Consider the following 17,152-nt stretch of genomic DNA (forward strand, 5'->3'; position numbering starts at 1 on the left):
ATATATATATATATATATATATATATATATATATATATATATATATGTATATATATATATATATTATTTTTTGTAAAATAAACTGTAAACTTATTTTTGGGGCACTTGCTTTGTAAAAGCTTCACTTGTGGAAAAGAAGCAGGTCTAAGGCATTTCTGATCTACATCAAGATGTCTCATTCATCTCTCCTTTACTGGAATACGCCACTTTCAGACTCCATTTTGCCTATATTCTATTGATTTGTACTTAATGGATACACATTGTACTCGTTGCATCTCCTGATCTGATATCCATTCACTAAAGCAGAGCGGGCCCCTACATCTACAGACTATCCCTGGTCCATCACGTGAGACATTAGTGCAGAGCACAGAGAGTGATATGGATGAAAGTGCCAACGAGCATGCAGCTGCTCGACACATTCCTCTGAGCGGGAAAAACACCAACAAGTTCAAGAAAGTCTCAAAAAAGAGACTTATAGACTCATCACAGTTCACTGCTCTTGAGTAGCCCAGTTTTTAAAATTTGATAGAAAATATAAACTAAAGTAAATTACCAACAAAGAATACTTTTTTTTTTTTACCAATAAACCAACAGAGTGGAAAACATGCAAAGATCCAGTCCAGTTTCTGTATGAACAGTCATGAACATTTGTCACACTCCCTCAGAATTACAGTACAAGCCACACATTTGTTACATTTTATAAAAATAAAAATAAACAACTCCCAAATAAACACCTAACCCCAGTGAAGCTTTCAGGCCCAAAACTTACCTGTTGCACGTTCAGCCAGGTTGATTGAACACATGCAGTCCAGGGTACATTAGTCTGATCAGTCTTCTCCAATAACACACAGAACTCCACCTATAGAGCCAGCTCTCTTCTCTACAGCCAGTAATGACTACTTGATCATTTCTCTGTGTTGGGTTTATTTTCACAGCCACTCTGGTCATTTTTACTGTCTGCAGGCAGTACCTGTCTGGTCCGCTCCCGCAGGTCTTTATCTTCATAATGTGGGTGGTTGGTGAGAACTCTGCCTGTGCACAGCTTAATGCCGGCCAGGAGCTGCATGCTTCCAGCAAACACTGCGTGCTTGGGGGTCTTTGTGCTACGGACAAAAAGAACAGAAAGAGTTGGTCACTCCTATGAATATTCTGATTATGTAATGCAGAGATGGGCTTTTAATCAACTTCAATTTGTTGAGAGCTTTCTGGAAGTAAACAACACAAAAACAAAAAAATGTATATACTGTAGATCCATCTAGTCATCAGAAATGTTTGGCTGAGTTTGACAGTTTTTTTATTTTTTTAACTCTGTTATTGGGCCCATTATCTGCCGTTATAAATAAGGCCATGATGACATTTTAAAGATTTTCAGCAACATGGTTTAAAAAAAACAAAAAAACATCTACATCAAGAGCAAATGAAAAAGTGCACTTTACACAGGAAAAAAAAACCCGCAGTCCTAGAGGTGAAGAAAAGACATTACATCCCAAGTGCCAGTGTCTGGAATTTATACTAATAAGTCAAATGAAAATGTACTTTTAACATTTTTAACAAGCCACACATTGTGGCTGATCACAAACATGCTGGTTTCTACATTCACGTTTCCTTTTTTTAAATCCCGTCTTAAACAGGAAATAAAATGTGTTTACTGAAAAGAAGAAAAAAAGTAAAGTTCATAATGCTAACATTTTCATTTTTAAACATGTTTAAAAATGTGTCGCTGCCTTGCCATCGTGGTTAAGTGTCCCTCATTTGTGCTGCATGCTTTGGTATGTCTTGTTAATTTTTGGAAAGTCGAGACTGTGCTTCCTGAGCATTTCATTTCATTGTTGACCATGTGTTGATCTGCATATGACAAAGCCAACAAAACTTGAAGTTTATCCACTTGGCATAGCTAACTATTTTTCCAAACTATTTCAAATCCATCATTTGACGGAAGAAAAGAGACTACTGGGTATTCATGAGTTGAAAACATTCAAGCAAAGATCATCTTTCCACGAGTGTACGTCTCATCATTCTTTGTTGAAATCAGGTCTCTCTTGTAAATGAGTCCGCGAGGCTCAATGGGATTAACCTGTCTAAATAAAGGTTGAATGAATTATGTAAAAAAATATATATTTTTCTTTTTTAAACGGCATGGCAGCAGAGCTTAGGTTTGCAAAGTTTATCTGAATGAAACACAGAACTTTTAAACATGATATTGTATTAGATATGTATTTGCTATTTGTACACTAACAAAACAGCATGAGTGCATAGAGTGTTGTAGCTTATAACTGTTCCAGTGGGGGAAAAGAACAAGTAACAAAGGGCAAACAATAACAAAAGCACTAAAAGTTGAAGTAGTACACAAAGACTATGACTACTGCACAAGTGAGGTACAAACTAATAAAGAAACAGACAAGCTGCTTTTCATTTAGAAATGTTTGTGTCCATGTATTTTTCCATCAGTCTGATTGATGATGGAAAGAAACAGTTGTAAAAGTGTGCTTTGTGTGATACAGTCGGGGCTGATGTGTCTCAGGTTGCATTTTGAGTGTTTATACCTGAGCAGAGAATGAGCTGAGTGGCGAGTGCCTTTGAGGGTATTCTGTGCTTTTTTCCGGCAATCTTGTGTAGAGGGCGTCTATGGATGGCAGGTCAACGCCAATGATCCTCTCTGCTGTCTTGATGACTTTTTGAAGAGCCTCTTTCTCTCTGCATGAGTAGTACTGCCAAACTAGACAGCACTGCCATTTGAGTAAATGTTCTCCTTACGTTCTCTGAGTGAGTAGATGGTAGCAGTGTGTTGCTTTCTTTAGCAGTCTGATGAAGTAAAGCCTGCTGCGGATAAGGTTGCTGTCATCTCTATTGGTGAGGATATTGTTGATTGATAATTTCTCTCTAGCTTAATTTGTCCTCACCCAAGACAAAGTCTAAGATGGTTTATCTACAGCTTAAAGAGGATAGTACTCCTGGGTGGAGACCCAGACATGGATGGATAGAGCCAGGTTCTCACTATGCTACTGCCAAGACACTATTTAGAATATTTTGTTGTGGAAGAATGATAAGAAAATCTTTGATTGTGGGCTTGAATCAGCTGTCTGTGGTGGTTCAGTGCCACAGGCTCACCAACAGCTTGTTTAATGCTCTCATAACCCACAAAAAATATAAAGCCATGTCAGAAACTTATTGGGAAAAAAAAAAAAAAAAAACTAAACTTGTGCAGTGTGACTGTTGCTATAGCCAAAGAGTTTCACAGCCATAAGTGGGTCCACACGCTTTCTTTATTCTGTGCTTTTTTAAGAGTCTGAAGTTAATAGAAGTTAATGGCACAGGAGCTGCACAGCTAGAGAGAGGAAAGCTTTGCAGAAAGTGGTGAAGGTTGCACAGAAGACTGTTGGAGTCAGCCTCCCCACCATCATGGACATCTACACCTCCAGATGCAGGAAGAGAGCCACTTGCATCATGAAGGACCCCACTCACCCAGCACACACTTTTTATCCTGCTCTCCTCAGGCAGGAGTTTGCAAAGCATCAAAGGCTGTCACATACTTGGGTGTACTTCACACCGCAGAGGTCCACGCATACCGGATTAGACTCAACGTGGTCTCAAAGTGGACGACCACAAGCTATGTCCGCGCAAAGATACATTTTTCAGAATGCGTACATGTACTCGGTGTTGCACAATAAACTGCCCAGTGACAGACTGTTTGGTATGCAACACCAATGTATTAAATTCCCCTTCTTCATCCCTGGTCTGGTTTAATGGCCTTTTCTTTTTTTTTGCCAAGAGGCAAGCAATCTCTTCCTCCTCGTTCGTTGTTGCCATGATTGAAATTGTGAGAAATGAAGGAATTTGTTGAGAGAATTAAAATCAGGCCCAGCGTGACTGTGGGAGGGTCTAGAGATTTCCTGGTGAGCTGGTGTTATGTGTGGGCTGAAGGGCTAGCATGCCCTGGGTTTTTTTTGTGTTTTTTTTTAGAACTTTTTGTTAACAACATATGAATACAGAACATTGCTGCGGCTGGGCTACCAGCTTCCTTTCCGGCAGCTCTCGTGTTTTTTTTGTGATCTGTCAATCAATCCAGTAGGCATTTCAGCAAATGACCAGTAGGCTACCTCACTTTGTCCCAAAGGTAAACGCTCCTTGCCTGCAGCGCTGGGCTGCAACCCATCAGGGTGTACGCTAGAGTATGAAGTCTCAACTGTCTGCGGAAAGTGTGCGCAGTGTCCACGAGGCTCACGGAGTACACACAGTACGCCCGAGTATGTGGGAGCCTTAAGTGTCGAACCACTGGACTGAGGAACAGCTTCTACCCTGAAGCTGTTACACTCATAAACCCCTAACCAGCAAAATCACTGTAATGCCATTTTAATTGGAGATTTGACACTTTACCTGTGCTGCTGATTATTCATGCTGCTGATTTCTTACCCACAAGCTGTTGTATTCATACCCATCTGCTCACAACAGACTCCTGTTCAGGCTGCTGTTTAATACACCTTATTTTTATTATATTATTATTATTGTTTAGCGTATATCTTAGATCCTTGTATACAGCTTATTTTTTTATAAGATTTTTTTTCTATTTTTGGGTGTAACCGGGACCTTGGGTACACAATTTTTTTTCCCACCTCATGTACCACATGTGATGTGAATGACAATAAAGAACCTTGAACCTTAATAAGAGTTAATGCCAGCAGTAGCTGTTCCCTCATTGTTCAATAGGTATTTCTGATTCTGTCAGATATCTGTGATGTGCACAGTTCTGCTGTGGAACAAAAATCATACAGTCTGGCATCGATTTAATTTTACATCATACTATTTGAGCTCACAGTGCTGCTTGTACAAGTTCTTTACAATTTTTGAGATCATTTAGTGTGTGGTAGCCTTAAGGTAAATAATTTGGAGCTGGGGCAGAAGCCCTGTGATGTTCGTGAGCCGACTTCAAGCCTAAGAGAAACCTTTCCTTCGATTCTCACCATCTGTAGTCTGCTGGTTCGAAAGCTCAAAATGTCTTCACAGGTGGGAGTTGAAAATCCAAGGTCTGCCAGCTTCATATCAGCTTCTGTTTAAATGGTACTGAAAGCAATAACAACTTCATTTGACTGCTCCCTTTAGGGTCCGCCACAGCAAATCTTCAGCCTCATTTTCACCGTATTCCTAACTTTCTCCACTGTCGCACCAACCCTCTGCACATCCTCCTTCACTACATCCATAAACCTTACCCAAACCTCCTTTTTTCCTTGTCCCCAGCAGTTCCATTAGCTAGCAACCCTCGTCTTCACACGTCCAGACTATCCCGGTCTTGCCTTTCTAATCTCGTCTTAAAAGCACTCAGCCTGAGCTGTCCGTCTGATTTATTACTGCATCGTGCAACCTATTGGAACGATAGCCAAAGTCTAGGGGATCAGTGTGGTTTGGTAGCACAGAGTTAATCTCTAGTGGTACTAGTTTCTCTAGGCACTTCATGGCAGCTGAAGTTCTTACCACTGGCTTAAAGTATTTCAGATCACAAGTATCTGATTTGTACCTGATTTTGGGACATGAGGTGATTCTATAGAATGTTTAATTATAGGAGTACTGCTCAAGTAAAAAACATTTTAAAGATGTTTGTGTACAGGCAGGCAGACTAAATTCATGTCACAATAACTTTGTTATTGTTGTCTGTACTTTATATGTTCGGACTGGAACAGGTCTCTCTTGTAAATGAGTCCTCATGGCTCAAGGAGACTAGCCTGTGTAAATAAAGGTTGAATGAAAAAAAAGTGTTATATAGTTATCTTAGGTTGTATTTGCCTCATTTTAGGACATGCTGAAGAGCAAATTATTTATTGTATCATGTATTTTTACAGAAGAATGAGCAATCAGGATGTCTTTACTTTGTAACCATACTTGCTCTTTGTACTCATAAATAAAAATGATGGGATTATGTATACTTCCTTTTCACAAAGTGTTACGTAATGAGATGATTTTTTTGGAAAACCTCTAAATCATAATAGATAAAATGTTCATTCCTACAAATGTGTGTGTGTATGGGGGGGGGGGGGGTGTTGTCATTTAAGTTACATTTTTGCTAGCTTCTCCTGATACTTAAGTTTCTTTCAGAAATACCTTGTTTAAATCTTATAAATGTTTTATAAGTTTCAACGACACTCCAGCTTGCCCATGCACACTCAAAGGTGAAGTTCTTCTGAGTGGTAATCATGATGACTGATGGCGAGTTTCTGAGAGTGATGAGGAGTGTTCTTATAGGCTACATAAAAGCTGAGACAACTGGGGTCTCCTTTTTGATTGAAAGGTATGTACTGCAGTCTAATCAGGTACCACGCTCAGCTTCACTGACTCTCTCTAAACTACTTCTATCTGAGTTAGTCACAAGCTCACATCTCCGGGACAGCAGTTTCCTCATACAAGAAAGAGGCTGAACGCTGATAATTTGCACAATTTAAAGCATGAATAGGAGTGGAATAAAGGGATCATGAAAGGCACTAAGACAAAAGGGAAGCAGATTATGCAAGGAATTGATTTTCACCGAAAGATTGATAGACAAATGAGTAGTGGCACATGTTTCCAGGGTGGAATGGACGGAGTCATTTGTCTTAATTACACAGACAGATGGACACAAATCCACAAAACAATAGAAAGACTCAAGCTACTAGCGCCCGAATGGAATTAGCAGGGGAAATTATGTGAGTTAGTAACATAACCTTTTTTCTAGACAGAATGAAGAAGTGAAACCTGCTCCTGCCATAAAAATGTCACTATGGGTTATATGAACAAGCACTTCAAATAAGCTGCGTTTATGGCTTTTTAATAACCTCTCCTCTCTGAGTGACGGTGAATAGGCCAAAACCTGTTTGAAGACCAACTAAAAAGCTTTAAATGCCCTTACAAGTCTCTCTGCAGTGACACCACAGCACTCAGCATGCATGATGATGATCAGTAACTCTGATGAACAGTTTCACTGAAACATCAGTTTAGCTGAGTGATGTTGAGGGGCAAACTGAGTGTGCGTTGGTATCAGAGTTTCCATCTAACTTATAATATCTGCATTACTAGACAACACAGACGAACATAAAAACCCATTTACAGGTGCGCAGACAGGTGGGTGCACACTAAATTATCTCCTCATTTCTTCTGCATTTCCTAGAAAAGTTGCAAAATATAGTAAACTTTTCTTAGTACAAAACTACAATTCTTGTTATTTTCCTTAAAAGAACCTAAAATAAAAAGAATATAATAAAATATTATCAGAGGGTAAATGTCTGACCATTTCTGAGGGCAAATTGTAAATGCAAAGCAAATGTTCAAAAACACACTAAAAAAGTATATGCCAGTATATTTAAATATAATTTAATGTGTCAAAAAACATTATTCAGTATTAAAACACTGGCATTTTTATTCAGAGATGGAGGCAGATGATCCATCTTGGTGACCTCTGTAGGGGGCAGCTGAAAGATGTATGCACAACTTTAGCTAAATCAAGTTCAGTGTAGTTTATTCAGGAAACATTCAATTTGTGAAAAAGCTGTTTTTTTTTTTTGTTTTGTTTGTTTTTTCTTCTAACATCTTAGCTAAGAAAGCCTGATTTATTAATAATTTAATGATGTGGATATTTTTTATCTGCTTGCAGAAGTTTTAGAGTGCCTCTTTGTAAACTTTCAGTCTAGACATGATAGAACCAGAAAACTCTGCACTGAGAATAACCATCTGACCTCTGACTCTGAAGACTCTTGTATTCTCAGAAACTACTCAATAAACATTATGCTGCTGGAAACTTAAAGGAACAGCTACATATTAATAATTACTACAGCTAAAAGCCTTTGCAAACTCAGTCAAAACCACTTGACTGTCCTGAACCTTTTTAAAGGAAAGATTTAAGTCAAGAAAATGAAACATTTTGTAGAAATGGGTTACCACAATCAATGCCACGGATCTGCTCACAGGTACAGTATGTATTGACACACAGCTGGTTCCTTTCCAATGAGTCGTTTTAATATCTGTTTTGTGTGCCTAAATGTCATAAGTTTGTCAAACAACACCATCTGTAATGATAGTTTTAAGCAGGTAGAGATAGTCATATAAAAATATACAGGACACATGTCCTTTGATAGCAGGTGTTTCCCTTTTGGCTGAAATAAAGTGGGATTCTTCTTGTAGCAGTCTACCAGTCTGACATGGGTCTGAAGAAAGTTTTCCCCTACCCTTCAACACAGAAATGTTTCATCTGTGAGATGTTTGAGGGCTTTCTTGCATTTAATGCCTGTTTCAAGTTGCCCCACAGCATTTTGATGGGGTTAAGATCTGAGCTTTGTCTTAGCCATTCCAGGACTCCATTTCTTTGTTGTTAGATTTGCAAGTATGTTTCAGGTCATTGTCATTTTACAGGGTCCAGTTCCGCTTCAGCTTTTTTCTTTTCTTTACATATGATCTCATGTGTTCCTCAAGCACCCTCTGATACACAGTAGGTCTCATGGTGGATTCATTGGTGGTGAGCTGGCTAAGTCCTGCTATAGCAAAGCATCCCCACTCTGGGTTTCACAGTAGGAATGAGGTTATTTTCTTGAAATGCTGTATTTAGTTTATGCCAAATATATTATAGTATCTAGATAATTCAACAGACTCATCTGTCTAAAGAGCATTGTACCACAAATCTAGTTTTTTGTCCATGTTCTCTCTGGCAAACTTCAGGCTGGCTTTTATGTTTTATAGAAATCTAGAGGGCCGAGGTTTCCTCCTTGTGCACCACCCATAAAAGTTAAAGTTACATAATCTCCAGTGTTTCCCCTAGATAACTTGCCATGGCGATGCACTCATGTAGTCTGTGATTGTTGTCAAACGGGAGGGGGGGGGGGGGCACACATGTCTGAGCTGTCTGCTGTTTGTACTGTGTTTTAGCGCTGCCTTTAGTTTTATAGCTAGCGCATCAGTGCTGATGGGGGTTGGGGGGTGCAGTTCAGTTTGGTAGGTGGGGCGCTTGATTCTGTTGATGGGGCAGGGCACCCTGTTTGTATAATAGTAGGGGAAACACTGATCTCTTTCTGTACATCTCTTTCTAAGCATGCATCAGGATATGATCTCTTTCTGATTATAGAGAAAACCCATTTTCACATTCACAGTAGCAACAGCTTGCTGTAGGCTGCGTGGACATTTAATGATTTTTGGAGAACACTTAGTGTCTTGCAGTCTGCTCTTGTGGTGAACTTACTACCATAGTTATATGACTTTAATCTTTCTGTTTTGTTAAATAGATATTTAATTTGCATATGAGCAAATATGTTAAGAACACAAACTTTCAAAGAGTGTCCTATTTTTTCACATGACTGTACCTGAGGCATGCTCTGGTTGATTCACAATGAGAAAAGCATTCATAACAAAATCTTTTGGCTCTCTGCTCAACTAATAAAACAAAAATTTAGATGAAAAAAAAAAAGATTTGTGCCCTTGACCAGTGGCCTTTCAGCACAGACCCAACGACTAGACTGAACAAATCAAAGAAAAACGCCTAGTGCTTTGAGATTATATGAAAAGAAAATGAATTCTTATTTTGACATTTTGATAACATTTTAGAACAATTTCTCAATGCTGGAAGTTGCTTGCTGACTAAATCGAACATACATAAAAAAGGGCTCAATATGTTTGTGGCCATAGTGGTCTCCACTAACAGACAGCTAGTTTTCTTGTTGAGCGGACTCTGTATAAACAAGTCAGTGTAAAACTCAAACATGCTGACTCGTACTGGGAGCCTGTTTCTCCTCTGAAAGGCTCACCATGCTGAGTAGCCACATGAGCCTCCTGAATCTGCAGCAAAACTGCTGTCAAAGCTCTCATTAATAATTTCCACTGCAGACTTCCTAATTCTCTGTATATCTAAACTCAAAGGCACAAAGCGGGGGTGTGAAAGGAAAAAAAAAATCCAAAATAAAACATACTTCCTGAGACTGGATTCCCAGCAGAATAGTGTTTTCACAAGGCATTTGGATTTGCTGGATTGTATTTGATGAGAGCGGCTTCATAGGAGCAAAATACAGCAGGAACTGATTTTGTGACTTGAATTTTTAGCTCACCTGAAGTCATAAAATTGACAGTTTAAAAAAATGTTGTTTTTTTCCTTAAAGAGTAACTTTCTAACTGTAATATTCAACATGAAACCAACCCTCCCAGCTGGTGTCTGCACCATGTACTGTGCTGGAAGCTCTGTTGGCTGTTCTAGCAGCAGCATGCACACTGTTGACAGGACTGAGTCCTGGGAGTCCTGTAATCAGCTGTTCCTGTTCAACCTGATCTAAAGCTACTCGGTCTGTACTGAACCTGGCAATAAAACCATAGTGATGAGTCCAGTATGGCCAACACTGGGTTCATGTCTGTGCTGGGCTGCAAATAACACCACCATCTTTAATTTTCATTCATTCATTTAGAACAAGAGTTATGTTTCAGTGAAATGACAGAGGAAGTCTTATCAGCTGTCACCTTGTAAACCTTAGTTCAAGTTTGTAAATATAGGCCTTTTAAAATATTGTCAAAGGAAATATAATAATCAGTAGAGATGCACCGATCCGATACCAATATAGGTATCGGTACTGATATCGAAAAACTTCTGGATCGGGTATCGGTGACAATGTGACCGATCCATGACGGGGCAGATCTATTCACTCTAATTCTATGTTTTGTGCTCTGAGTGACATCACACGCTAGCGTACTGACTGAACAAATTAAAGTTGTGTTGTTTTTACGTTTGACCAAGCTTGTGAAGCTCTTAGTGTGTTTAAGTGTGCTGTTATGGTGCACAGTTTTCAATACATTTATAATTCAGTACATTCTGATGTCTCTTGAAAATGAGTTCTCGTGGCTCAATGAGACTACCTGTATAAATAAAGGGTAAATTAAAAAAAATAAATAAATAATTCATGTCTGCGTTTAACAAAACAAATGTTTTAAGTTAATTCAGCACTGGGTTTCTGGACCTGGTAATCTGGACCTGTTTCAGAAACGGGTCCAGATGACATGATTTAGCCATTTTTTGTTAATTCAGCACGTTTTTCCAGATCGATATCGGTTCGGTATCGACCGATTCCAAAACGCAGATATTGATATCGGATCGGAAGTGAAAAAAGTGGATCGGTGTGTCCCTAATAATCAGCATGTCACATTTCAGTGCCTAAGAAAGCACAGGGCAAATATTAATAATTCTTGAGATCATTTTACTTCTCGTCTCATCTGTTCACCATCTTTAACCCAGCTATAGTTTAATTCTGATTCTAATTTGGAATAGTCCTTAAATAATGCTTTGAAAATCCTTTTCGTTAGGCAGACTTTAGCGATTGAACTGTGTGAATCCTTGTTTTTTTCTCATTTCGATAAAGAACCACATTACATCCCCTGCAGCTACAATTAGCACAATGAGTCCCTAACAGCTTTACATAAACACACCAGCTGGTCATAAAATATATTGGCTCCTATTTGTGTGAATCTGTCCTTGTTCTGCCCCTCATTATTAAACACTCTGACAATCCCTCATGAACTTTCCACATAAAACTAAATAGCCTCAGACTCAGTCAGTCACTTGGAGAATACAGTGCAATATGAGCCCTGTTCTCCATCTTAATGCTTTCATCTGGAATGTAATTAGCGCAGCAGCAAGAAGCTTAGTGCTCCACCCTCAGCTCTCAGCTCTGACCAAGGTAACTGTTAGGCAGCCCCTAATCCTAAGAGTCTGATAGGATTAGCTGCAGAGGGAAGGGAACCCATGTCGCACACACAAAAACGTTCATGATCCAGACCTCTCCTCCTGTCTCCCCATCACTGCCCCTCCCTCTGTCTGTGTCTTTCTGCTATCTGTCTAATTGGATTAGATCAAAATTAACTTCCTAAAATCTGCAACTGGTCCACTCAAAGGCAACAAGCTAAAACACTGAAGTGACGATGATTTCATCATGTCAGTAGAAAACTAAAGAACCTAAACCTGGTCTAAGTAGGTGTGTTTGATCAGTTCAGATAATCCTAGAAGATTCTCACGTTTCACAGCAAATGCTCCATCATTTTCCTCACTCTGCTTCTGTCTTTACTTGCTCTACTCCACCAGTTTGTAATTATTTCTATACTTAACATGTTTTTTTTTTGTATTTCCTCCAATAGAAACTACACCTGGACCTGTCAGTTTGTGTTTGTTTCTCCTTCCTGTTCCTCTCCAATCCCAGCTGGTCGAAGCAGATGGCCTCTTGTCCTGAGACTGGTTTTGATGGAGGTTTCTTCCTGTTAAAAGGGAGTTTTTCCTTTCCACTGTTGCCTTTGTGCTTGCTCAGGATGGGAGACTGTGGTGAAGTGAAGATTCAGTGAATCTGCCGGCTTCCTTAGATAGAGAACTTTTACAAATTATTTTTTATGTATATGAATGTTTCTGTTCAGTGCCCTGAAACAACATCTGTTGTGACTTTGTGAATATAAATAAACTGAATTGAATTGGTTATTAACTTAGAAGGTCAAGATGAAAACTATAAGGCAATAATCCAGGTAGACCTATAGGACCAGACTTAACTTTGTTAGATCATCAATCACAAATTTTTCATTTTCATTTTCACTGTGCTTGACTGTTGGTGTGAGGTGTTTCTGCAGTGCATTCTGGCCAAATGCCTCCACTTTAGTCTCTTCTGTTTAAAGGAGATTATTCTAGAAGACCTGATTTTTTTTTGTTTGTTTTTTTGGAGGGGGGTTGAAGTTTGCAAACCTGAGGTGAACTGATCAAGTTCATTTGATCCAACAGCACCACAGCACGCTTTATTTATCATTAAAACAATTTAAAAAAATGATTGACAGCTTCTGTGTTTTGGCTCCTTTCTAGTTAATAAATAATAATTTAATATATTGCGTGATCTTAACTTCATACAAAAATGTATGTATCGAATATTATGAACCACCATCTACAACAATATGATATACATGAACTTAAACAAAATGTTTGATACTTTTTTTTAAGTTTTGAGTATAATAATAATTTTTGCAATCAGCCACTTTTAATAAAAGGCATAAATGATGTTTTTTATATTCAAAATGTTTACTTTATCTCAAGCAGAAATGTAACCATTTGAAGAATGAATCCTCTTTTCAGATTCACATTTGGTTTCACACCATCTGTGTCAGCTGGCATGTCTCAGTATGGGTGTACCTTAAGTTAAAACGCCTTCTCATCACCACTGACAGGTTTCTGACCCGTGCTCAACCAATGCCCACTGACCCCAACACCATTTCAAGCTGAACTCACTTCACTTCATAAATGGACTCTAACTGGGACAAAAATAACAAGCGCTGTGAGAGAACAGACAGCATGATCAGTTATTGTGGCTCAACTACAGGCCTCCAACCAACACCCTGTGCTTCATCTCCAACATAATGACCAGAAACAGGACAAAAATGACACCAACACCAACACAACAGCAGCGTGTAAGCATTCCAAAGCTCAGCTTCACCCTTGCTGCCATCAGGAAAAACATGGCCCTGGAGACACTGAGGTGGGTTAGAGCTCCGCCAACAGCTGGGCTTGTTCCAGCATCCCCATGTCTTATTCATGACAACCCATCGGCTCTCATCACTCATCAGACAAGACACCCCCGCAAACAAGCATCAGTACACTCACATACACACAGATTCATCAGGGACATCAGAAAAAAAAAGGCTGATCTACAAAAACAAGCTAATCAAATCTGCGTCAATATAATGTGTGCTCTAGATTTCTATGAGTGTGTGTGTGTTGGGGGTGGGGGGGTACCTAATCCAGGTCATGAGCTCCACAGTGTCTGGATCATAGAACTCCCTCAGCTCTGATAACTCCTCCATTAGCTTAGGCCAGAACTGGGTAGGAAACAAAAAAAAAAGTGAAGTTAAATCGTGTGATAACACTCATTAAGTTAGAAACCCGAGATCTAAACATGGTGACATTTCTTGCTCAACATCTTACTTTCCCAACGTAAACAAACAGAGTGCTAGCTATTTAAATTTCCTTAACACGAAAATAAATTTTAAGAGGCCAATATTCCTCCCTCACAGAATTAATTAGTTTTAACTGACGCAAGCTCAGTAATGAGACTGCCAATACGAGCAGAAAGCAACAAGAAATGACATACCTTGTAACACAGCCAACACAGCATCAGCAGAGGAACGGCATATCTGACAAACCTGAACTGAAAAAGGATACTAAAATAAATGAATACATAGAGCAACCACAATCATAAACTCTATAAGAAGAAGACAAAAATAAACTTAAACATTTAAAGGTAGGAAGAGATATGACAAATTATTTAAGACATGGACAGAAAGAAAGAAATGGGAAACAGCAATTTGGCTCCTGACTATCATTGATGTGATCCTGCTGTTGGCAGGTTGTGACCATACTGACACCTAGTGGATTCACAAGCTGTCATGTAAACTAGGCAGAGGGAGCAAAATGATTCACGTCCACATCAAACCAGAAAGTCCTCCAAAATTCTTACACATGTATGTTTGTATAACACTGTTATACACGATGAGGAAAAATTAGGGTTTTATCTGGAACTTCATCAGAAACTTCTGATATAAAACCAAAAGAAATGAGGAGTACAAAAGTTGGTGGATTTCAATCAATAATACATATATGGATTAAACATTCTGAATTTAGTTTTTAAACAAAATAATAAACAAATAAATAAAAAAAACAGGTGAGTAGATGAGAAAGCAGCTGTAAGATCATACCAGAAGTTTAGTGTTGAAGCGGAGAGCTCTGAGAACCAGAGTCCACAACTCAGTCCCACACACACCGTACGCTGCAACTGCACACATGTGGCCAGTCCATATATACTTCATTCTGAGGATTTGTTTGCAAAAAAAAAAAAAAACACAGACAAAATAATAAATGATGGTGTTTCACCAGGAACAAGAGGTCAAAACAAGAAAAATGTCTCAGAAACTGTATTCACACAGGTTTTACAACAAGCCATTCTATTTCTGTCACATAGACTTCACGATGATGACATGATGGACTTCATTTGAGCAAGAGGTAGCAAAGGGGTTCTGAATTTAATTTAGTGTTAAATAAAGAGTGTTTCTGTGATGATCCGAATCACATCTTTTCTATAGCAACCTTCAAAACAAAAAACAAACAAAAAATTAAAAAGATAAACAAGGAAAGGAAGATAGTATGAAAAAAGTGCTGAGAGGTCATTGAAAAGTATGGAGAACGAGGAGGCAGAAAAAGAGCAGAAATAAGTATTTTTATGTAAAGGAGCTGTTTGACAGAAACAAATGGCTTTGTGCACTTTTGGCCTTTCCTTCTTTATCAGCACATTTGGGAAAGCGCTGACATCAGATATATCAGTTTTTGACCAACATAACCTATGCAATAATAAAAGCTGTCAGCTTTTATTCTGTTAGGGGAATTAATTTGGTGCCTTTAGTTTACTCCAACAGAAACACATTTATGAACTGAACTGGGTTCAAACAATATTCAGAATCTTACATGCTTTGTTTTTTCCTCAATCTTTACTCAGTATCCCATAGTGACAAAGACAACATAATAAATGATGATATGTGTTGTCATCAATGTATGTTCCCATACAATGGCAAAATTGGCTCTCTGCATTTAACCCATCCACCCCCAAGTGGAGCAGTGGGAAGCTACTGAAAGCGCCCGGGAAGCAGTTGGGGATAGGGTGTCCTGCTCAGAGACACCCTGAGATGTGCAATAACTGGAGATCGAACCTGGGACTTTCGAGTCCCGAGTTGGCTGCCTTGCCTCTACCCCATCTCGGCCCACAGTAAAATCTGAATTTTATTGAAAACATTTTTAAAAAGATAAAATGGTAATATCACATTTCCATTAGTATCCAGAGCTTGTCCAACAGCACTGGTTCAGAACACTGCAGCGTATCTTTTAACATGAACAAGAAAGTGCTGGTGCTCGCTTCCTTTCATCAGCTTCCTGTTCATTTGAGAATTGATTTTAAAGTTTGGTTGTTGACCTGTAAGGACTTGAATGGACAGGTTTGTGTCTAACCCCCAGCAGCCTTATGTGCCCTCCAGATCCCTTGGATTTATTGAGGTCCAAGCCTGTCCACAGAGGAAATCAGGTCTTTAGTTGTCCCCGAGGTTTGGGCTAGTCTAAAGAGGTAATCAGGTCTTTAGTTGTCCCTGAAGTTCAGGCCTGTCCACAGAGGAAATCAGGTCTTATTTGTAATCAAGTTAATCAAGTTGTAAGGTCAAAGTAATTCCACAAAGATGTCAGAGACAGGACTGTTGCATGACATAAATCTGAAAAAAGCTACAAAAATTCTGCTGCACTGAAGGTTCCAAAAGCAAAGCATCCTCTATAAATCTCAAATGGAAATGTTTAGGTACAACAATATTATCTACAGCATTGAGCAATCAATGAAAAGGGCTTTAATCAGAGAAGTGATCAAGAACCTTTCCAATGCGGTTCAGTATTCCTGTGTGGCGGTGGGACTAAGCTCTAGAAGGACAACCATAACTGATGGCCTCCATCAATATGAGCTTTAAGGCAGAGTGACTAGATAGAAACATCTAATCAGTGCAAAGCACTTGAACTCTTGCTTGAAGGGCTCTGATTACAAGGAAGAAGATTCTCTGGTCTGATGAAACCATGACTGAACTATCTAGTCTCAACTCTAAATGTTATGTCTGGAGGAAACCAGACACCCTTATAATGTGTTAAATACCATCCTAACAATGTAGCATGATGGTGGCAGCAACATACTGTGAGTGGTTTTTTGTGTGTGAGTGCAGCAATGACTGGGAAACTGATCAGGGTTGAATGAAAGCTGAAAGAAACAAAGTACAGAGATATTATCAATAAAAATCTGCCATTTCACAGTGCTCACAACTTCAGACTTGACCGCCAAGACATTGACCCAAAAACCACAATATATTGCTCACATCCTCACGTACAGCAATATATAAGTGGTAACGCATGTATGCGTTATCACTCGACACTGTTGTTCCTATATAAATACAGTGTTCTCATAGTTTACTTGCCTTGGCAGGGCAGTGGAATGGAGACAGAGACACGTCTGAGTTGCCCACTGTTGATTTCAAGCGGGGGGGGGGGGGGGGGGGGGGCGGTGAGGGGGGGACGAGTGAGGGGCCCCCCCCTCTTCCGCTCTCTTGTCCACCCCAGCGCTTCTTAGAGGCC

The 17,152-nt window shown here is 39.3% G+C and overlaps 1 protein-coding gene across 1 annotated transcript in view; it reads right to left on the reverse strand.

Moving 5' to 3' along the window:
- The window catches only part of dpy19l3 (dpy-19 like C-mannosyltransferase 3), a 68,422-nt gene that overhangs the window by 8,435 nt on the left and 42,835 nt on the right, over positions 1-17,152 (reverse strand). Inside the window, exons 13-16 of the mRNA XM_037697630.1 lie at positions 14,701-14,812; positions 14,097-14,153; positions 13,742-13,824; positions 971-1,103 (exon numbers count right to left, since the gene is read on the reverse strand). Of these exons, the coding sequence (XP_037553558.1) occupies positions 971-1,103; positions 13,742-13,824; positions 14,097-14,153; positions 14,701-14,812 (385 nt within the window). The remainder of the gene's footprint in view (positions 1-970; positions 1,104-13,741; positions 13,825-14,096; positions 14,154-14,700; positions 14,813-17,152) is intronic.

This window comes from Nematolebias whitei, chromosome 2, assembly GCF_014905685.2.
Source record: "Nematolebias whitei isolate Nwh7 chromosome 2, NemWhi1, whole genome shotgun sequence".
NCBI classification, from domain to species: Eukaryota; Metazoa; Chordata; class Actinopteri; order Cyprinodontiformes; family Rivulidae; genus Nematolebias; species Nematolebias whitei.